Source organism: Harpegnathos saltator, unplaced genomic scaffold (assembly GCF_003227715.2).
Source record: "Harpegnathos saltator strain DR-91 unplaced genomic scaffold, Hsal_v8.6 scaffold555, whole genome shotgun sequence".
Lineage (NCBI taxonomy): Eukaryota > Metazoa > Arthropoda > Insecta > Hymenoptera > Formicidae > Harpegnathos > Harpegnathos saltator.
Genome location: NW_020230377.1, coordinates 206,322 through 229,193, shown reverse-complemented (window position 1 = coordinate 229,193; position 22,872 = coordinate 206,322). Strand labels below are relative to the sequence as shown.

The window sequence follows — 22,872 nt, the reverse complement described above, 5'->3', positions numbered from 1 at the left end:
CGTGGGTCGACCGACCGGCCGGCCGCGGCGCGGCGGCGTCTTGCTTGCGGTCGAGCTACAGCTCGTTTCATCGCGCGGCTGCCTTTCTTTCTTTTCTCCGTTTTGCTCTCACGAGGATTGAAGCGCCTCTCGCGCCAAGTGCGTGTCACCGCCTGGCGTGTTGCCGCGCAAAGCAACGCTGCCGCGCGGACCGCGATTATTCGCAACGCGCCTTCGCAACGCACGCTGGATCGAGTGTACATGTTCGCTCACAGATTGTGACGACACGCTTTGTCTCGACATCGTCGCGGTCTGTGAGTCGATACGTACACTCGTGACGAGAAGCTGCGCTGCTCTTCTGCTCGCGTTTTTCCTCTCTCTCTCTCTCTCTCTCTCTCTCTCTCTCTCTCTCCACTTGGCGCCGAGAGAGAGAGAGAGAGAGAGAGAGAGCTTCGCCGCGAATGTAGCGTCCGGTATCATCATCGCTCACACGTCGGCCATGATTTATGTTTGTTACCGCACTCGTGCGGCAGGAATAATTCCCGATGAAAGTCGATATACACATGTTAAGTAACGCGATGGAGAATTGCGAAAGTGTTGACAAACACGACACCTGACGCGCGGGCTGTTGCGTCATCAGCACCGTGACGACACCATCACAGTAATGAACGCCGCCGCTCTTGACACGGAATCGAACGTTTAAATATCTCCGAGTGACGCGTGGCGCGTTCTGAAAGCGGACTTTGCGCGTTCATTGCGCACACGCGCGTTCCATGAAACTTGCGTGAGTATTTGCGTAAAGATAGTCAAGCGATGTACAACGGTTAAAAGTCTTATCGTTATATAACGCGCATTCACGTACAGTCGGCGAGACGTCAATCGTCGTACCTCGTCGTATGAGGGAATCGTAGGGAATTCGCGCGGCCAATATTGAGATTGATATCACATGTTGAAACATCGCGGGGATACTTGAGAAAACGATTGACAATTGAAACACGACGTTCCCGCGCTCCCGTTCCGTGTTATTATATAAAACACGGTATTTAAATCGCATCGCGCGCTTGAAACAATATCGCGCATTTTCCATACACTGCGCTCTCACGTCGTCATATCGTTAACCTTTGCTTTATGCAAAGATGCGCTCTCGATCTCACATCGTTTCGCGCGTGGATTGCGTCGTTGGATTGTGGACCTCTTAAGCGCCGTTTAATTGACCTTCGGCAAGATGTAAGACCGACTGGTCGCTAGAGTGGAGGGGGGAAGGGGGACATATGGGTCGTTTACGGAGACAAACACTCGCTTCTGGAAACTTTTGGACACTCGGATTGGGCAAATCTCGCCAGTCAAGCGGACTCTCTTCCCCGTCGCTGTGTATAATTAATGCACGCCCGTCGCCATCTCTCGGAGCGACGATTTCATGTAGAAACGATCCAGTCTATTCCGTCGAAATGTCTCTCAACGAAGTCGAGTTAGAGCTCGGCTATATTATACGCGCTCAACTCTGAACACTAAATTAATCTTTAACGACATCGATCGAGCACGAAGAGCGCTTCGGAGAGTCGTCTTGGAAGAGAGGCAAAATTGTATCCCGAGAGACACCTAAATTCTGACTTCATTATCGTGAAATTTGTAAAGAAGGGAGTTAGGGAGGTATGACACATACGAGATAGAGTATAACGTAGAATACTCGGTAGCCTCGGAGCCAGGAATTGCTTGCATCTGTGACTTCTGCGGAACTTTCGTCAAGCTACGATCCAACTTCATAGTTGAGACTTTAGTTACTTGGAAGTTTCATTATCCCATTGTTCCATGCGTGGCGATTCGGTTGTTTGCCTTTACTCGCGCCGCTCCGTGTTGTAGACTATCTCATATTATCCAGCTTCCACTTGTCGATCGACATGCGAAAATAACCGGCGCTAACTTACCGGGCAATTACGAGCGCCAGTATCCCATCGGATTGTCTCGTTTAAAATGTGTGACCGCGAGCCTCGTATCTCCCTCGCGTCTCCCTCGGGACATTAATTACGAGCGGCGAATCGGCTTTCATAACACGTCCTGCGGCTTGAGAGACGAAGGTTCGATGTTAAACGCGCCGATGCTAATAAGCTACGCCGCTCGTGGAAAATCAAAGTACCAAGTCGTAGGATATCCCCGATTCGTTCGGGGAGAAAGTACAATTGCGCGCTGCCTCGGCGCAATAATTTATTCCGCAAATAATTAAAAGTGGAAACCACGCCGCGCGCGCGCGCGCGCTCGCGTGTCCGTACCGGTTCTTATTTTCCGTTATTATTTTATCTACCAATCACACACATCGTGTAAATTTATCGCGGCTAACAATGAGAAATGCGTTATTTACACCCATTATAGCGATAACATAATGCAGCACAGGTAAGTATTGTTCATTTGGAAACGAACCTCTTTTCTTTTTTATATATATATATATTACACATTATTTCGCATTAAAATATTTGTTTTTTTTTTTTATTACATCGAGACCGTGGATCGAATATATCTGGATGGATTTGTAAAGGGCAAGTAAACAAAGCTGTCGTTCCGTAAAATATTTCATTTAAATAATGAGACGCAAAATCCATAAAATGACCACGTAACGTTATACGGGCATTGAAAGGATACGACGACGTGAAAATGTAATGTTTATATTCTGAATATTTTTCAAAAGTATCAATATTATATCTCCGCGCGCGATGTGTGCGGAGAATTTTCAACATTTAAAAATTAATTACTGCGCGCGCGTAATCATGTGGCTCTCCGTGCATTCGTTTCTATAGAAAGGTACTTGCGGTATTCCTCCCGCTCTCTTTTTTAATGAAGAAATATCAAAAACTCTCAAAGAGAGAAAGAGAGAGAGAGAGAGAGAGAGAGAGAGAGAGAGAGAACGGTGCGCCTTCGCACATGCGATATCGAGGCAAGGCGGGCAAACAGCCTAGAAATTTAATCGAGCGTTGGAACAATATCGACTCATCCCGCTCATCGACTCGAGCTCGCGCTGCTTCCGTCGTTTTGGTATCGCAAGGTCGCGCAGATCAAGGTTAAGGACAACGAACTTTCGATCACGCAAATGCGCGAACAGTTAAACACCTCCGTGCGCCTCGGCGCGCCTAATTAGCTCTCGGCCGCGGCGAGGTTTTGCCTCGACGCCTCGGCAAACCCTTCCGCGGGTTAGTCGTCACCCTCCATCGACTTCTGGAACGACCGCTGACGGTTCCATGGAGTCGCTCGGCGAAGTATGCAGACCACTTTCGTGTGCCGTTAATTAAAATGTTAATTCGGGTGACACGGCAAAATCGCTCCAACGCGCGAAGCTGTCGTTAAGCTTCCCCTCGACGATCTACTTCGCGATACTTCAACGGCTTTCTCTCTTTTATTTATTTCCTTTTTTTTTTCCCTTTCCGCCGCGGGTGAGAACGTATCGTTTTATTTACCTTATAATTAAATTTTAATTGAAGACATCAAACTCGCTGAATATATTAAACTCGTTATCTCCCGTGTGCGTTTTCGCTCGCGATTATGTGTGTATATTTTTCCTTTTCCTCTCATTAGAGAGACCAGTGGATCCTCCATCGCTCGCCTACGCGAGACTATGCGAATTCGGAGAATGCCGCTGCTCCATTATCAAGTGCGCTCGCCGATCGGCGAGCATTTCACTAGCAATGGAACCTAACAAATTGGTGGGCCGTTGATGATTTAACGGGTAGTAGAGGCCACGTACGCGCTTTGGTAATCGGATTCGATAATCGTGGTGCGTCGGTTTCGCGTTAGGATGAGATATCGAGTGCTCAGCGCGCTCCAGCAGAAAACTATCAGCGAATTGTACATAATGAAAGGGCAGAAACACGTTGTAATCACGATAAATTCTATTCTCTCCGTCTTGTTCGCTTATTACGCAAAAACTGATCGAGAGTACGCGAAACCTGAAAGATTAATTCTCGATTGGATTGCTAATTGCGAGCGGTATCGGATCCGCGCGCGCGCGCGCGCGATATTGTTTGATACGACATACTCTCTACCCTGCGCAAACTGTTTTATCGTGTTACCCTTCCTTCTTTCAACGGCCGTTATTGGAGAGAGCGATATTGCATCATTGAGGAAGCGGTTGAATATAATCAAAGTTAAATGTAATCTTCCCGCACGCGAATAAAAAGCCGTCTCTCCCGCTGGGAGCAAGAAACGCGTGTATGTGTGTGTGTGTGTGTGTGTGTGTATGACAGCGAGACCCTTGCGCGAGTAATCTTACCCGAGACACCGTTCTCTTGCATTCGAAAAGCATCCTACACTTTCTTGCATCACGCCAACCTTCGCTTTTTCCTCGCACTTGTATATGTGTTCTTTCATGAGCACTTCGTGCGTCGCTTCGTCTAGCAAGACGACGAGAGAGAGAGAGACAGAGAGAGAGAGAGAGGGAGAGAGAGAGAGGGTGGAGAACGAAAGAGAGAGAGGGGGGCAGACAAGGACCGAGCGAAAACTACCCCTCCAACACGGTATAATGACTTGCAAACAAGAGTTTCTTGTTCTCGAAAATGGCGAGTCTCTTTTGCCGTGCCGCGTCGCAGCTTCTTTTCCATCTTGGCGCGCGCGCGCGCCTCCTTTATTCTTCGGCTCGCTCCTTATGCCGGCGGATCCATCCCCGAACAAACGATCCTTATACTTACCCGCGGCATGTTTGTCGAGCGCTCCTCTTGTTTTCGCAAGTTTGCAATTAGACGCGCGATGGGCACGAGCGCGCGGCAGCAGCAGTCAGGTAATATCGGATTCTCGTCCTCTTCTTTCCGCGTGTGAGCGACGGGCTGTGCGGCGAAGCGGGCAGGCGGGGCGGGGCGGGGCGGGGCGGGGCGGGGAGGGAGAGAGATCTCGGCTTTCCAGTGTATTTCCGGAATGCTCGAGATTGACTTCGGAGTTTCCGATCTCCCGATCTCGCTTCTGGATTTCGGCCCGGGAGTATCCGGGATGTGTTTGCCCACCTGATTCGGTGGTTCGCTCTCGCCCTCTTATCGTTAAAGGGAATGGCTGAGTTTACAGATGCGTTGTTTGACCGTGTTGCAACTCCCACCCGTGGAGCAACAACAATCGATTGCCGCCAAAGACAAGATGGAAATTAGTGTCTTGCACACACATACACACACACACACACACACCCTCTCTTTCTCTCCTTCTCTTTCTGCGCGGCGGAAACACTAAGCGCGATTAGCGAGCTCGGTTAAGTGTCACATCGGGGAACTTGGCGCACAAATGCGTGCGCCTCGAGCGACATCTTACGCCGAGTGGTATTTGAGACGTTCATTATTACGGCTCCTGGCTCTTCGCCGCGGGACTTCTTTGCTTAGTGACGTCAGAGAAGCGTGAAAATACGCGCCGAGCATTCTCGCGAGATATGCTCGGATGAAAGAATACGTCCGTCGAATGGCGACACTTGCGATCGATCGAATACATTTGCAAAGTGTCCCGAGGACTCTTTGCAATCCGACAATCGATAAATAATCGTAAGCTTTACGCGACGCGCGCTTCGCTCAACAGCAATCTACCTTCTCTCTCTCTCTCTCTCTCTCTCTCTCTCTCTCTCTCTCTCTCTCTCTCTCTCGTGATTCTTCGCGCCCCGTTAATTTGACGGCTATTTGTCGATTGTTGAGACGGAAGAGGAAGGAAGAAAGTTTTCTCCGGAATACTTCTCACGCATTTTATAGCCGTACCTCTTTTTTTTTACTCGAACTCGTATTCCGCAAGAATTTTCGTGGTACGCGCGTTTCCTCGCTTGCAGCGTCATTAATCAGGACGGGCATCTCTGCGGGCGAGGGAACAAGAGCCTTAGAGAGAAATTATGTTCGACAAGTATTGTCAGAGATTCCCGCACGGCCTTATTTCTCCTCCGTTGCGACCGTCTGCCTCGACGCGAGCTCCGGCGAGATACACCAATCAACTGTTCTCCAATGATTAGCGGAGCGTTGAAACGAATTCCGGGGGTTTTAATTTACGCCAGTCTGCCGGCTGCGCGTTATTATCGCGTGCACCGATACCAACTTTAGAGTCAGCCCTACCTGCGCCGCCACATCCTCTCTCCAGCCGGGTGGGGCGCGTTCTCCGGCAAAAAGCCCCTTAATAAACCCCTGAAACCACGCGTCATCCCTGCGGCGGGCGGCAAATTTTCGCCTCGGCGTTCAGCGTTCCACGGCGAATTTTTGCTTCCCGTCTACCTACCGCCCGTTCTCCTCCATCTCGTGACTTTTTTTGCATTTCGTCGAGTTCGGCAAAAACTTTTAATCTCTCGCGAGCCTGGCACAGAGACCGCCTCGCGTAGCGCCTTCGAAACGGATGAGGATTAACGGTATTGTGCTGTCAATCCCGCAACCCTTTCCGCCCGTGCTGCTGCCTCGCAATTTTTACCGTTCCTTCTTTTTCCTCTGTCTCCGGGCTCGGCGGACCGTTCGCTCTCGGTAAGATTGTAGGCGGCAGCGCCGGATTTCGCGCGCGAAATCAGGCGGAAGAACAATGGCGGCGATTACGCCGGCGGAAGGGACGGAACGAGTGTCCGGATTAGGAAGGGTTGCGGTTTTTTCCGCGGTAACACAACGTCGTCGCCGAGCCGGCGCTTTTCCTCGGCGCTGCTGAATCACCTCGGCGATGACGCCGCGCCTCGACGATACTCCCCGGATTTGCGCCCTTCCAATCCGCGCCACGAAATCACTCGGATCGATGATGTCCGAGTGAGCGCGGAAACATTGCCGATTATTATCGCGAGTCTCACATTACTCGCCCGGCGATGTTTGCGATCGCTCGATTTCCACGCGGAAACTGCGACGGTTCGCGCGACCTATCGACTTCACGAGCGTCTCTCGAGCACAAATTACACGCGCGCGTGTGTGTGTGTATGTGTGTGTGTGTGTCGCGACTCCGGCGACTCAGTTAATCTTTCTGCAACATTGTCACGGCCGTCATGCGAAAAAATATTCCGTGATTCGCGCGGTGATTCGGAATAATACAGCTGACATTTAGCCCGTGTATCTTCGCAGCGCCGGCAGCCGCAATTACATACGGTAATCAGCGAGAGTCAAAAGAAACGCAATCTAGTCTGATCACGTCGGGCGGGCGGGCGGGCGGGCGGGTCACGAGTGCCTGTGCCGTGTGTGGCTTCGCAAAAGCGGCGAAAGAAAATATTACGTTCGCGTCTCCGTCCGGCCGACTGCGCGACTGACTTCAAATGAGCTTCCTTAACGCTTACGCGAATTCCGTTTGTCGCTCGTGAGACAGGTGAGAAAATTTGGATGAATCTGCGGAATGCAATACTCAAGCCGGAGATGTCGTCGCGTCGGCGTCGCGTCGGCGGGAAAGAAGCGCCGGTAATGTAGGGTCCGTCAAGGCGGAAGAGAGGGAAAAGTAACAGACAGACGGACACAGACAGACAAGCAGACGAGGCAAATGGGCAAACCGACAGAGCGAGCGAGCGAGAGAGAGAGAGAGAGAGAGAGAGAGAAAAGAGACGAGAACGCGCAGGATAACGCAAAGGATAGCGCGAGATGGGCAGAAGCGATGGAAGACGATGGCTAATCGATTGCGGATCTCGTCGGATATGCGGAAAGAGGCAGCGGGAGGGTCGAGGGTGAATGGAAGCGAGGGAAGAAAGGCCTGTTTAAAGCGCCGTTTAATTTCCCTTCATGAATCATTTAGAATATTCTTCCGGCGGCGCTTCTTCGTATTCTCTTTCGTTGCCGCTCCCACCCCCCGACGCACGTCGGATGTTGTAGTAGGGGGATTCGTTCCTCATTACACGAGTAATATATGTATATCCGTCTATCGCTTAAATATTCACGAGGCTTCCGGTGTCAGGAAGACTCGCGAGGAAGATGCCACCGGCGCGGGGAAGGTGCTGGCGCGGCGGTCTCTGGCACGGGGTGCCATTCTTCCGTTTCACCCTTCCCGTCGGCGGCTGCTTCTTATCCTAGCTCGTCGTGTTCGCCCTTGCGCGAACAACCTTTCCTCATCGTTTCGCCGTGGAGGGTCGAAAGGGAAGGGAGAGAGAGAGAGAGAGAGGGAGAGAGAGAGGGGGCGGGGGGGGGAAGAGAAAGATTGAGAGGAAGGAAGGGCGGCACGAGTGGCGTCTCCTTTTGTCGGGGGCGACTCTTAGGTCGAGGCGGAAACAAAAGATTCGGCACCTTTATCTTCCGTGAAGATACGCGCTATTCTAGCGGAAGGCTCATGAAGTACGAGTAGCGGAGTCTTCAAGCTGACGTTCCGCGCCGTTTCGACTGGCTCCTTTGCATCTTGAGGATCCCTAACAACGAGCAGATGAAGGATGCATTCTCTCGGTTTGAATGCTGCGAGATGAGAATGACGAGGCGCCACGGCGGATAACGCGGCCGTCAACGCGGTGGATTATCCCCGCGGAATATTACACGAGTTTTTCCTTTTCCCATTCGCCTTTCTCTTTTTCGTCGCTGCGCGCGCACGCACCCCGCTGCGCGTTTTTAAAAAAGTACTTCTCACGGGTCTTCGTGTAATCTGTAAAGAGGGGGATTTTCAGCGTAGGTAATCTTTTTTTTTTTTTTTTCTTTTTCTTTTAACTCGCGAGACTCATTTGCATAGATATTTAATACCCCGCGCTCTTTCCTCTCTTCCATTCTCTGCGCATGTGTCTTAAACGCAACGGTTATTGCATTACGCAGCGGAAAAATATGCAGATGAAATATGAACGCTATCAGGGAACGGCGAATGTCGAAGAACAGCGATATATATGTACATCGTGCGCGGAGGAAAAATGATACTTTGTACGCGCGAACGCGCGTTAGCCGTCGCTAGCGCGCGATAACGACGGGATAATACTCTTTTAATCTCGGTTCACACGATATCACGTGCGCGCGCGACGACGACGACGACGACGGCAGCGGCGGGAAAATCACGTAGACGCTGTTGGATATAAGTCCCGAAATCTCGGAATAATTCATGCGACTCGCTGCGACGCGAGAGACACATTAGTCAGCCGCGATAGACCGAATAATTATTGCGCAGATAGATGCACGCGCGCGCGCGCGTCGTTATTGTACGTTATCAATCTCGATCGTTTTGACGAGCAAGTAATGAGGCAAATCCGGCGAGCTCGCTTAATGAGTCGCTGTCGCGCGACAAAATAAAAGCGGACGCACACAACGTGAGAGAGTTTATTCGCGACGTTTTATCGCGGGGCCTCGAACGACAAGGAGGCAAAAAGATCTACGCTACGTTTAACATTTCACCGACACAGCCGCCGTTTCGTGGCGTGACAGGAGACGGATAATTGCGGTTTAATTCACCGTTTTCTCTGCTAATCGCTTCGCTCGTAATTTCCAATAAACAGCGCGCGCAAAGTGACGCACGCGCACACATACATACACGGCGCACGTCTGGAAAAAGCCGCGTCGGCCGCACGCGAAAATGTCCGATGATGGACGGATGCGTATCGGCGCGAAAATTTATCCTGATCGAATTATGTTGCGCGGTGCAGCCGCGGCGCGGCCGAGTAATTATACGGAAACGCGCTGCCGGCGTTTCTGGCATTTTCCGCCGCGAAAACACGCTTTTCTCTTTATTTCGTTTGGCGTGACCGTCATACGTCGATTATCCTCGTCCATTTCGCCCCCCCCCCTCCCCTCTCCCCCCTGCTCTGCCCACTACTCTGCCCCGCCGCCCATTCATTTCTGTGTCCGCGGCAAAGGGAAAGCTTTCCGCCCGGCAAATTCGCGAGTGTCCATTTTTTTAATCAGAGGGGTAACAATCGTCGTATTTTTAAATTAGAGAACGCGACGAGGAGACCTCTCCCGGCGAGGATGTTTCGTGCGCGCGCGCGCGGCTCCTTTTATTTTGTTTAAAATCTGCCCGCGGGCGTGTGTTTGCATTTTTCAATAGGACGCGGGTTTCGAATAAACACGATTTTTGTTTCAGGCACTGTAAATAATTCCATTTGGGAATTGTCACGGTTTTATCGGTCTGCGAGCTGCGTTTGCTTGTTTGCTTTTTTTTTTTTCTCGCTATTTCCGGACGCGGACGAACCTCCAAAGTAATTTGCGCGTTTAATGGCGATGGTCCGTGTTCCCATTAAAATCTTTAGCGCGGATGCGAAAAAAAGAGGGAGAGGGAAGGGACATTCGTATTTTCAACAAAAATTCGCGCCTGCGATGATAATAACGATGACGATGGGATGTTAACGAAAATGACACCTTATATAAGCGGACGGCGGAAATGTCGCGACATCGCAGCCAACCATTTTTCACGTGGGAGTAACGCTAACATCCGCGGGTGCTTTGTAAATTTTAAATGGACGATACGTCGGACTCTGCATATTCCTTTCATAGAAATTCCATTCGTTCCCCGGCTCCGACGTTTGCTCGTTTGCACAATGCGATCTCGCGCAAAAACAGCTATTTATTTAAACCGTCCGTTGAGCTCAAAGAGCTAGCGCGCACGCGATCACATCGGGGGGGATTAAAAATGGGGAGCTCATAGAGCGCGCATCAGAGAGAAAGGGGAGAGTCGAAAGGAGAGAATTGACCGAGAGAGGCCAATAATCGCGCGCGCCATCAGGGATGATAATTCTGCTCCAATTAAATCCACGGATCGGGGCCCGGAAAGAGGAGTCACGTACCACCGCGCCATATCTCGGGGGGGAGAAAAACGGGCCTCGGACGGACGGACGGACGGACGGACGGACGAGCGGACATTGGCAGCAAAAACGCGACGGCGAAGTTGCACGCGCGGCGTCGACGATCACAAGGGGTCGCGCGGCGCGACGGCTACGTGCCGAAAACTTGTCGCGTCGGCGGAAGTTTCGCTTAAGAGGAACTTTTTCCGCAACCTATAATATGTCCGTCGCAAGAAAACGGAAGCGATTTGCCTCGGGGCGGCAAGAAAGTGACGCACGCTCTCGCGGGCAGCGCGCGCGAGCGCGCGCGTCTCGCAGTTCCGCTGCTAGGAAGAAGAACAACGACAACTTGCTTGGTCTTTTTTCATGTCCCGCGGGGGGGGGGGGGTGGGGTGCCGCGGTTTGTTCCGAAAGTGGAGCGAAGTATTGAAGTATGATACCGCAAGTTATGCCGCGGCAAGGCTGCCGCGTTTAAAAACTACCGCTAATCATCGCGATCAATCACTCGAGAGCGCGCTCGCACAAGCGGAACGTGCTCCGCGCTTCGGATCTCTCAAGTCTCGCCTCGGCGAGGAGAGAGATGCGCCGGCGGTTCATCGATACGCCGTATAATGACGTTAAAATCGACCGAGAGAGCGAGAGAGAGAGAGAGAGAGAGAGAGAGAGAGAATCTCGCCGCAACGAAGCCGAGAAAATATCCATTTGCACTTCCGTCGAGACGAGAGCGTATATGCATGCGAGGAGGCATGACGCAAGGTTACTTCGGCATTTCTGCTATCGCGCATTGGCCAATGCCCATGTCGCATGCCGCATGATTCATCGTCTATCTCTCGAGTCGGGTGACAAAAGTCGAAAGGTCGCGTCCACGGCCGTAGCTCACACTCCCGAAGACGCCGGACACGCCGGCCGCGGCCGGCCGGACATATCCGCGCGCGCGCCCCGTTATTCTCATGCATATGGAATTCCCGAGCGACACACGTCCGCGTTCTGTCCGCCATGGCGGCGCTCTCCCAATAGCGGGAGCGCGAGATAGCTCTTCGCTCGTGCGCCGTTTCTATCGCGGCTCTATTAATTATCGCGATCTGCCATAAATTCTGAGTAATAGTTACGGCGCGCACAGGTCGAGAGGGTTTATTAGGAGGGGGACCGCGTCGGCTGGGGGCGCGAGAGGACGGGGACGACGACGCACGACGAAGCTGAATACACGCAGAAACCACGTCGCTGGGGGTGGCTGCGGGTAATTACGGCGGGGCTGTGTGTAACGTTCGCCTGTGTGCTGCGTCCCGCGTCGAGGGCGCGCGCGCGCAAAACCGACGGAATTCTTCGCCGGACAAGTTGCGTCGTCATCGTCTCCCGGAGATGTCGTTGCGGAAATTAATATAATATTAGTACGGACGCGCGCGGCTTTACGCTACGCTGCGCGAGTCGCGCGAGTCGCGGCGAGGCACAGGGCGAGCGCAGCACGGCGTCGGTTACTTTACAACTTTCGACCGGAACGGTAATTGGTAAAATTGGGAATCTCTCTCTCTCTCTCTCTCTCTCTTTCTCTCTCTCTCTCTCTCTCTCTCTTTTGAGAGGGGAGATTTGTATTTTTAGATTATTTTCCGGGGTATTTGTTACGGTTTGGCAATTCAATTGCGAGCACCTCCAAGGATATAGATCCAATTTCATGGCCTTTCGGGCACGAACCTCTGGTCCTTGGAACTTCCAAGGAGACACACCGTCTCAAGGATACGTCTCGCTCACGCCCGGAGGGGGGAGGGGGATACTTCGCTAGAATCTTTCATGTAAATACTTAAGACGAGTGGTTCTTTCATGAAAGTGGTATAGGAGCTGTTGGAGACCTATCTCGATGGCGGCATAATACGCGAGAGAGGTCATGAAATAAGAGGCAATCGAGAAGTCGGCAAAATCCAACGTTGATATGAGATTTACTCTCCCAGCGTATCGATCGCGGAGTTATCGTCGTTTTCGCTCTGACGCAAAAGAAACTCGCCGGATATACTTCCGCAGGGTTTTGCCCGCTGCTGCGGGACTAGCGGAGAGATTATATGGTTGTAGAGAACTATATCAATTGATACAATGGTCCGAGCGGATTTATTTATGAAAGCACACCGCATCGGAGCGGTTGCTTAAGACACGATGGCTTCCTCTAAACACATTACCCAGAAGCCCCTGAGAAAAGCACGCACCCTCTCGGCGACGCGTGCTATTAACGATATTAGTAAAAATCTTACTTATGTTCGAGCTTGAAAAAAACTCTCTTCTCTCGGATATGTTCACTTGAAAATATCTTTGTATCAAGATCTTTATATCAAGATATATGACGCGAATAAAAGAAGAAGATAAAAAAATAAAACAGTAAAGAAGAGGATTCCAGATTCATAAAATAAAAAGCGCCAAACGTAGGTCTTTCGGAAATTGCGAAATGTCTGCGACTCTGAACAGATGGATTTTTCGACTCATGTACGCTGAGCACTTTTTAGTCATTATAACGAGTACTACCTACCCTGCAAGCCTGGAACCCTTTTTCGGAACAGTCTATATATATATATAAAAGGAGACTAACCAGATTTGTATAGACCTTCTTTTACATGTAATATGCAGCAGCAGCAGTCGAAGATAGATTGTCTGCTTTATAAATAATCCCGCAAAAGTGCGATGTTGCATTTACCGATGCGATAAGAATATCAAGCGAGGTATAAGCGGCAGCTAATACGAGAAGCTAAGCTAGGAGGAAGCTCCGCTCGCGGCGATTATCATCTCTTTCTTGCTCGCCGTGTGATCGATTCATCGCGGCGCCGTTCGAGATCCTTTTAGTGCGTGCTCCTTTCGCGCCGTCATGCGCCTGCAATAATAAGCACTTTAGATATCGGAAATTCCATATGGTGCGCCGCTCTCGCGTGACTGACAAGTGCGCAGCAACAAGAATATTCCGTGCATGAAATCCGAATGGTGTCTATAGCGCAGATTGGAGGGTCGTAACACAAAACCCTCTTGTCTTGGTGTCTCCAGGGTGGATTATACACCGGATGCGTCCCCGTAATCGGCTTTCACGATGCGCGCCTATCATCCGCCGTTGGTTGTGCTCGCGACGAGTACCGACGAGGGCCATCGTATAAACTTTTCGAAAGGGTTTTGTCTTGCGACACAAAACATTCGAGTGCCTCTCGTATCCCTGATCGATAAGGAGCGTTCGCGATTCATGATAGCGGTCGCCCGTGTCCGCAGACCAGGCCAGGCTCGCGCATTGTACGCGACGCGTTATATTCGCTCGACCGAGTGCAATAAAGATAAATAAATAAATAAATTATTCGAAAGCGAAGGGACACTTGTCGAAGCGGTCGCAACCGTCGTCGCGAGGGAAGTCGGATGAAGACAGAAGAAAAGGTAGAAAAAGGACAAAATAACGACACGACGAGGTGCTTGCTTATTGGTGGCAAACTTTCTGATTAATTCTTCCAACCAAAGTTCCAGCCGCTCGCCCGTATCAGTCTGTCGTTCGTCGCGCCGTGATGTGACTCGGCGCGCGAGTGTGCGCAATTACTTTTCCGAAATAACCCGACTAGAAATTTATCCTGATCCTGATCCTGAGGTTAACCTCATTTGGACCCATCAGGTCCCAATAAGGTAATACTGTCGGGTCCTAGTAAGTCATGTAACGCAGCGCGGATATCAGGACCTTAGTCTCTTGGTCCTTCATAGTCAGGTCCTTACTGAGTTACCTTGTGGAATCCTTATTACGTTTTTTTTTTTTTTTTCAAATTGTGGCTCCTGATCACTCGCCACGGCTGTATTGGATGATGACATTAGAAATAAGAAATGACACGCTGAAAATCCTTTCATGTCATTTCCAAATAAGAAGATATTTGCGTGAAATAATATTTTAGATCGCTCGAGCATACTTGTAAAATGTTTCGGAAAAGAAACATAAAATGAATATCATAAGTTGCATTTGTTACGTTAATTTTACAACTATTTATTGACTGCTAAGAAAAGGATAGTTTCTACAGCATTTTACAAATATATTCAAGTGATCTGAAGTGTTTTTCCAAGGCAAACATCTTTATATTTGGAAATGACACCGAAAAATTGTCTTGTTAAAACTAGATAATGCAAATCATATTAGGTACAATGAATAAGATCCCGACAAGGACCTGATTAACTAAAGAACCATATTATATCATACACTAGGTTGGTACATTAAGGTCCTAATGTGGACCCAATCATTATAACCTTATAAAGATCTTCCTTACTCATTTGTCGTTAGGACATTATAAGAACTGACTTACTTAGGATTATCTTCCATTCACCCTATTAGGTCCTTATCAATGTTAGGTGAACCTGATCAAAATTTCTAGTCGGGAACGTCGCAGTTTTCCCGGGGGGAAGCGGGCCGCGCTAAGAGCTTCAAAAGATAAGTAGGCCGAAAGCGAAACACGCGTATCTCGCCGCATGGCTCCGGGACGCATTGTTATTATTGTCCACCTCGATGCGACCCGACGGAGCGCGGAGCAAACGGAATTTGCGATGCCCTGAACGCCCGTTGGATGCAAAGCGACGACGTCCGCGCGCGCGCACGTATAAGGGCACAAAGTGAAAGAGGGTCGGGTGCGCGCAGACAGCGGTAATCTTGCTACGATCGTCCGTCATAAAGTACATTTTGCTACTAGACTGTCGCACCGGGAGAGAGAGAGAGAGAGAGAGAGAGAGAGAGAAAGACCGTCGAGCACGGCGTGGGATCGTAGATTCCGTGAGTGTTTTCCGGACAAATCTGCTCGCACGCGAATGTCCGTCTCTCGCATAACGAGAGCATCTTTTATTGCGATAAAAATGACTCATATCATTTGCCCCGTCGTCACGTGTGAACCGTACGTCAGTCCGTAAATTGATATAAGGACATGTATAACCGTGCGATATGAAAGCCCCTTTATTGCCCCATTCTCATCCCTACGTCGTTCCTCCGTCTTTCTTCATACGGCCCGCGCGCACAAGGAGCATTTTGCTACTATGGCGCCAGAATGAGAATATTCTCCTTAATACCTTCTTCTCCTTCAGCGACTCGGAGAGCTGGTCTATTATCGAATATCCGAAGGTACAATAACGAGTTCGCTCTATTCATAAAGAGATCGTAAAGGGGCTGAATACAAAATGTATTTAAATACCAAGATATTACTTATAACACTCGATCCTCCCCGGGGTGCCTCAACAGTTATTACGTGAGGCATTTCGTGGAATTTAGGTGAAAAGTTATCGGCGAGCTCGTAATAATGGGACGCTCGCGCGCGCGCGCGCGAGCTGGCGGAAAGAAGGAGAGAGGCTCTTTAAATCGCTCTTTTCTTTCCTTTTGCAGATGCCATCGGCCAAGAGATAGCCTCTTTTCGTGGAGCTCCGGCTTCGATAACTTCACGGGATTCGTCAACTGGGGCTTCCTACTGTTGAGCATCGGCGGTATCCGGTTACTGTTGGAAAATTTCATAAAGTGAGTATCTCGAATTGCCGATAATGCGTTGCGCTCTTATCTAACGGCCCCGTGCTATATCTCGCACGGGTCGTAGTCCGTGATAGATTTATCAGGAATAAACGCTGATCGATAGGGAACGCCTACTATATATATAATGCACGCGGCAATGTCGCCGGGTCAATTTTATGTTCTCTCGTTGTCGCAAACGAATTAGTCGTTCCAATTTTAGCCGGTGAATTGGGTCTCACGACGCGTCGCGACGAGAATCGCCCAAGCGATTTGGCCCAAGAGCCAAATATGAGGACCGATTAGCCCAAAGATTATCTCATTATATCGACACCGAGGCTTCAATCGCTCGCAAAACTGTTTCGTCGTGTCTCATGGGATGCGTTTCGTTTTCCGCCCTCGCGAAAGGGAAACCGCTTCGGCGGGAGGCTTTCGATCATTATTCGTATCGGGATGAGTGGATTTCGGGAAAAAAGTACCAAAGGAGCAGAGGGCGGGGGAGGGGAGAGACTAAACGATCGCCAGGCGATCGTGTCGGTACCGCCGACACACAGTGTTGCAAAAATCGCTAAACGTGGCCAAAATAGGAAAAAATATGAAGCGAAATTTTCGGTTCCCGTTTTCAATATATTTTCTGAAAGGTCCAAATTAATAAGTCGTAGTAACATCTTGATGAAATCCAATTGTATCACGAAGATAAGTGAATTCAAATGTACAACATGATGCGAAGTAAAGAATAGCTTGGTTATAACCCTCCAAATGATATAATTGATTTTGCGTTGAAACAATTTTTTATCATGAAAATGATATTCCCTGTCTAGTATCTTATCTGTGTAGTTTTATTTCCAATAAAGAGAGAGTATATTAGAAAGTTATAAGTATATACAATAAAAGTTAGATTTACAGGACTCACTTTTTATATACAGTTAATCACTTGTATCGTGATATACAAAAATTGCATCATTTCGCACCATGTTGTACCTTTGTGAAAATAAAGATAAAATATCTATTAATCTTTACGCAAAGGTACAAAGAGCGACATCCAGCGCTTACAAAAATACGATAAATTTTATGAGCAGAGTTTGACATTCAGTGCGCTTACGGTCAGACGCTGTCTACTGCAGGTAATATTGTTCAACACAAAAATTACATCCTCTATCAAAATCTTTTGTTCCAGTTAATTTTGCTAATGTTAATTACAAATATAACAATTAACGATAATGTTTAAGTTCTAATTAAATAATATAGTAAACAATAGTAAAAATAAAGACCGTAGAGATACAAGAGGGTATCATACAAGAAAAAAACTCGAGAATTGCGACGAATGAAGATTTACTTAAAAGTCTTCTTCTTTCCTCAGATCTCATCATTTCTTCTTTAAAAAAAGTTTCAAGTAAAAAAGCCGATCCCTTCCCTAAAGAAGTTATTGAATTGCTTGCAAATCCAGTTGTAGCAAATGCACTTTTGGACGATGAATAGTTATATAAGATATTTTGTTTAGTTAATAGTTATATGAAATAAAAAGCAGAAGATGAAAACTAAACACAAAAAAACAAAAGAACAAAGAAATTTTTTTAAATAAAAACAAAAATAAAAAGTAAAATAATAAAATTAGAAAACATGTTATTTTAATGAGGAAGTACCAGTATTTACAATATAGCATGCTTTACATTCAACTATAGTACGTTATAGCGACAATATGATTTATGGCCACTATTTGGAGGTTTCGCAACACTGTGCGCCGGTCCTAATAACGCCGCTAAAAAGAAGAAGAAAAGAGGAGGAAGAAGAAGAAAAAAAGAAACGAAGAAGAGGGAGCTCTGACAAGCAATAGCTCCATCAAGAAGTTGTTACTGGCCCAGCGGAGCTGGAAGAGGGTGTCCCTGCATGGGCTGGCGTCCAATGGGAATCCAATAGGGGAACAAAAGGCGATCAGAAGCGCCTCCATCGGTTTGATGGATGCGCCGCTGTAACGATTGACGGCATACGACAAAAAGAATCGATTGTCGGGCCGGCTGACAAAATTGAGTTTGTAACTGTAACTGCTACAACGTGATTATTCGTCATTCTTCGGGCTGGTTTACAGATCGATCGTGTAAGTGGATGTTATTCGGTAGCCTGTCGGCAGGCGTTGTTGGGACAGCGTGATGGGTTGTCAACCGGTAAGGCTGCATGATCTGTTTTGATGCGCTCGTATTTCATCGGCAGCGCGTTGCAGGTGAAAACAAATCTGATATCTTTGGGCATTGTCATTGTTGCGATACTACGCGGACGTGACACGCAATATCGGGATCGATAAGGTGGATAATGATGAGATGTATAATCGCGCGCGGATTGGGCAGTGGAAATATGCAAATGCGAAATTGTCGAATTTGTGACGCGCTTCGTCCCGAAATTACGTGTTTTGTTTTTTTTTTTTTTTTTTTTCATTGAAACGGACGCGGGCCGCGTCGCTTCATTTGCAAAGTAATGAAGAGGAACCGCAACGACCGAGCGGGCGCGAATTAGATACACACCGTTACACACGTCAGTATCGGGACGAGATAATCTATGTCTATCGCAGCGATAACTAAATTTATCTCGGTGCTGGAAATGTACGTAGTAGCTTCTCCGGTACGATTTATTCGATTGACTCTTCTCGAAGTGCCGATCGTTACTCTCGTGATACTCTGCCGGTGAAAGGAAGAGATGGCCGGAGAAAAAGGAGGGGAGGGGTGGGGGGGGGGGAAAGGGCGCGAGTAACAGCAAATTAATTTATGGATGGAGCAGAACTGACCGTTTCTCGCCTTTCCGAATAGAATTAGCCGCCCTTTACAGCGATGGCCACGAACCAGTACGCGAGTCTATTGTTCAAACAATTGAAGTTTCAAAATCCCTTGCATTTATCGACTCTAACGAGATTGTTAAAAGTTACGAACGAACACAGCCTCGCAATTTCCTTTCGCAAATATCCGCCGAGCAGGGTGTCGCCCGTATCGACGGTGCATTTTTTTCCAAAGCCCACCGATATAATTCACGAAGCTTCGTCCGAGTCGCGATAATTGACTTTTACACGCGCGAATGTCAATTAGCTCGGAATCAAAGCGCGTCATTAAGGGTTAAGCGCCCGGCGCTTACGTATCGGTTACGGCCATTGCTAGTCGCGCGACGTCTCCTCCTTGCGAGAGATCGTCCTCGCAGGAGTAAGTTAGATGCCTTCTTCTTCCGAGGGCGCGAGAGGAGCGTAAGCGTTGCCCATGAATAATTTCAACGAGATTTTTATCGCCGTTGTAAACTCTCGGCCTCGCGTCCGGCCGCTCCCGGGGGCGCGTAACAGAAATTTATCACGCTCGTTAAGCGTGGAAAAACTTTCGAGGGAACTTCGCGACGTAATTGCTCGAGGTAGCCCCGACACGCTTCGTACGAGCTTGAAACAGGAGCAGCTGCGGGCGGCCGAAGATATCGTAAACGATTCCGCCCGAGATCGTCTGGTAATCCTTCCGGAAGATACCGATGTCCAAATGCATTTCGACGTTCGATCGATATCACCGCTTGGGGCGATATTTTATCCAAATACCTACGAAAAACTTACGGAGCGGATAGACGCTGGAAAAAAAAAAACAAAAATGAAAAACTGAGCAGAGGCTGAAAAAATTACATTCCTTCGTGAAACTAATAAAATTGAGAGCAACGTGTAGATTTATATCTGATTGAATTCCTGTTTCGTCAATTCGGTAATCGCCCACGGACAGAGAGAGAGAGAGAGGGAGAGAGAGAGATATTTGATCGAATGAGAGAAATTTCTGGTGAAGTGTGAACGATACAGAAATTCCGGCTGAAGTTATCAGAATTCAGTCTAAATGATCAAAATTTCTGTCTAACTTGAACAGAATTTCTGGTATTTTCGTACTCGGAATTCCTGAATCGTTCATATTTCACCAGAAAATTGCTTCGTTCAACCAAACATTTTTCCCTCCGCGCAGACTGACAAAGTGCTCGCGATTAATTAATCAAACATTGCCGCGACTCTCCGTATTGCGTTTGCGTATAACATGACGTTCAATCGGCCGAAAAATTGCACGTACGGTCGCGTGACCGTTTTACTATTGACTCATGGCGTTTTCGCCCGAGCACTGGCAGAATCGTAATCATTTAAAGCCGTTCGTCGCGTTCCTCGCGTTCCCCGAATGATCCGTTCCAGCTGGTAAAAAGCTTTCTCCAGACTCGTTGCGCGCGCACGAGAAATAAGAACGGGAGCGTGGCGGCCACGTCGCGAGGATGAGGCTGTCGACGCGATTCCACTGCGATCGAGATTAATCGACAGTGCGGGGGCGAGGGGCAAGGGCTAGAAGAGGGTGGATTGGCGACTGAAAAAAACATGTCGGTAAGAAAGCGAAGCGCTTCTGTGCGAGGTGGAAGAAGTGTAGTGAGCGACTGAGCGAGCGAGCGAGCGAGAGGGAGAGAGAGAGAGAGAGAGAGAGAAAGAGAAAGAGAAAGAGGGGGGAGGAGAAAGAGGTAGGTAGGTAGGTAGGTAGGGAGGGAGGCAGGGAGGGAGAGAGAGAGAGAGAGAAAAAGAGCTCAATTAATCGAGCTCCCGACGAAAGGCTCCGCCGCTATCGATAAAAGCTCGCAAGGGTGGGAACAGCGGGGAGAAGGGAAGGAAGGAGGATGCTGAAGTTCCTGCTCTCTTGTTTCTCGTATCTATGCAGATAGCTCGTGAAACTTTTCCAGCGATCCGCCATGCAGTCATAATTCGCGCACTCTGATTCGCCTAGATTCTCGGGGATGCGCGTTATATTTTATGACTCGCCGCGATCGTCCCGAATTACTTGCGACTAATTAGCTCGACCGCTGCGCGATATCTCCCGTCTAACGGTAATCTTCGTGGATGAAACGCTAAAAACGGTCACTCCTCTGCCACTTTGTAGATGTTCAGCCGCATCTTCGTCCCCCATTCTCGCTCTCGCGAAGAGAGAACTTCACGCGTTCGTGAGACCCTTCGAGGGTCGGCCAGGACGAATAAATCGGCGCTACGCACCGCGATGAGGCGGAATTCCATTCGGATAAATATCGAAATAAATTAAGCAACTTTTACACGTCGCAACCCCCCCGCAGCGCAACCCCTCGGAATCTCCGCGAGAACAATCCATCTCATCTCCGCCGTTCAATCCGTGCCGATCCGACATTTGAAACGAGCCTTCAGGCCCTGCCATTAATTCCAAGGAAGAAGAATCATCTCCTACGTTCTTTACAATAGTAGAAGCGAGGAAGAGGTCTCGCCGCGCGGCGTTTTATTAATATTTAATGCGAACCGTTCGCGCCCACATTTTCATCCGGACCCGTCCCATATTGGCGCCATAACTCTTCCAATCTGGATTTCCGCGCGAGCTCTCTCTGTCTCTCTCTGTCTCTCTCTCTCTCTCCTCTCCTCTCTCTCACCCTTCCCCTCCCTCCCTCCCTACCGCCTAGAGTCACCCCCGACGACCCTCCTCACCACGTTCGACGTGAAATTGGGGATTTTATCGTGACGCTGTATTAACGAACTCCGGCGGGCGAAGAACGAGCGTGGATTTAACGGGCGCTCTCGGATCAAGACGGCTATTCCCGACGGGAAAGAAATTTAATATCGTTTCTGCTCACGCCTCGGAGCGATGAGTTTCGATAAGTGCGATATCCCTCAACTTTCAAGTACTCGAAGAATGTTTTATGAGATTCGCGTCCGTCGTGTGTACACGCGTATCGAAGTCGGATCGATTTAATCATCGGCGGCGCCGCCGGACGATTGTTTCCTATCCGGGATGTTCCGATCCCTCGGAGATGAATATTTCACCACGACCGCCGGATCGGCGCGAACGATATTCCTTACCGCGGCGAGACGTGTTAGCAGAGAGCAACGCGGGACACAACACCCGATGTTCCTCGTTTTTAATTTCTATCAGATCGCACGCAGTACGCACATTTGTCGCACTCCGGGGAATCGAATTACTCTCTCTCTCTCTCTCTCTCTCTCTCTCTGCTCTCTCTCTCTCTCTCTGCTTTGTTTTTGAAAGCGTGAGACATTTGGATTCTACTTGGCCGAAATACGGCGATAACGCAGATCCGACAGTTGCGTTATTGACACGCGGTGTGTCTGCGCGCACGAGTTGTGTCGTTTTCATGAATTACCGGCGATCAGTTGTCAGCGCACGGCGTGTAACGATTAATTATGAAGCGAAGTCGTATTTTTTCCACACCTACCGCCCTATTACCGTAAACCGCGTCAACGTGACTGATCGCACTTTCGCGGAAAACCGGGTCAGTGGTTGCGTCCCAATAAATATTGTCTCTCTCTCTCTCTCTCTCTCTCTCTCTCTCTCTCTCTCTCTGCCTCTCCGTAACAACCGCACCTACTTCGAATACTTTAATTAGTCGACCCATAAGCCTCGTTTATCATCGTTAGCGGACACGTACGACCCGAAGCCATTAGTATACATCGCTACCTTTTTTCGGCTGGTACACCTACCACAAACCTCCCCCCCTTCTGTGTGTCCCGCGAGAAAATAATGTTCTCGATGGCTTAGATCGATAGCATCGGAAACGCAAATTGCGTTTCCAGGTTAATATCCAACGATAAGACACACAAAATTTATTTCCGCGGGCGCGCGATAATGACGCGAGCGTGCGAACAAATTTGTATATTCTGATGGCAAGAGAGGAGGGGGGAGGGGGATGCACAGAAAAGTAATTTTCCTTCGCGCTTCATTTACAGATTATCCTCTTTCGCCGTATCATTTCGGTAATATTGCATCGCTATTACGCGCAAAGCATATCGCGACAGTTTTGT

General features: G+C 49.0%; 1 protein-coding gene across 1 annotated transcript in view; it reads left to right on the top strand.

Annotated features, from left to right (window-relative positions):
* Positions 1-22,872, top strand: part of mdy (diacylglycerol O-acyltransferase) — a 105,826-nt gene that overhangs the window by 1,355 nt on the left and 81,599 nt on the right. The window contains exon 2 of the mRNA XM_011139615.3: positions 15,954-16,082. Coding sequence (XP_011137917.1) covers positions 15,954-16,082 — 129 coding nt within the window. The remainder of the gene's footprint in view (positions 1-15,953; positions 16,083-22,872) is intronic.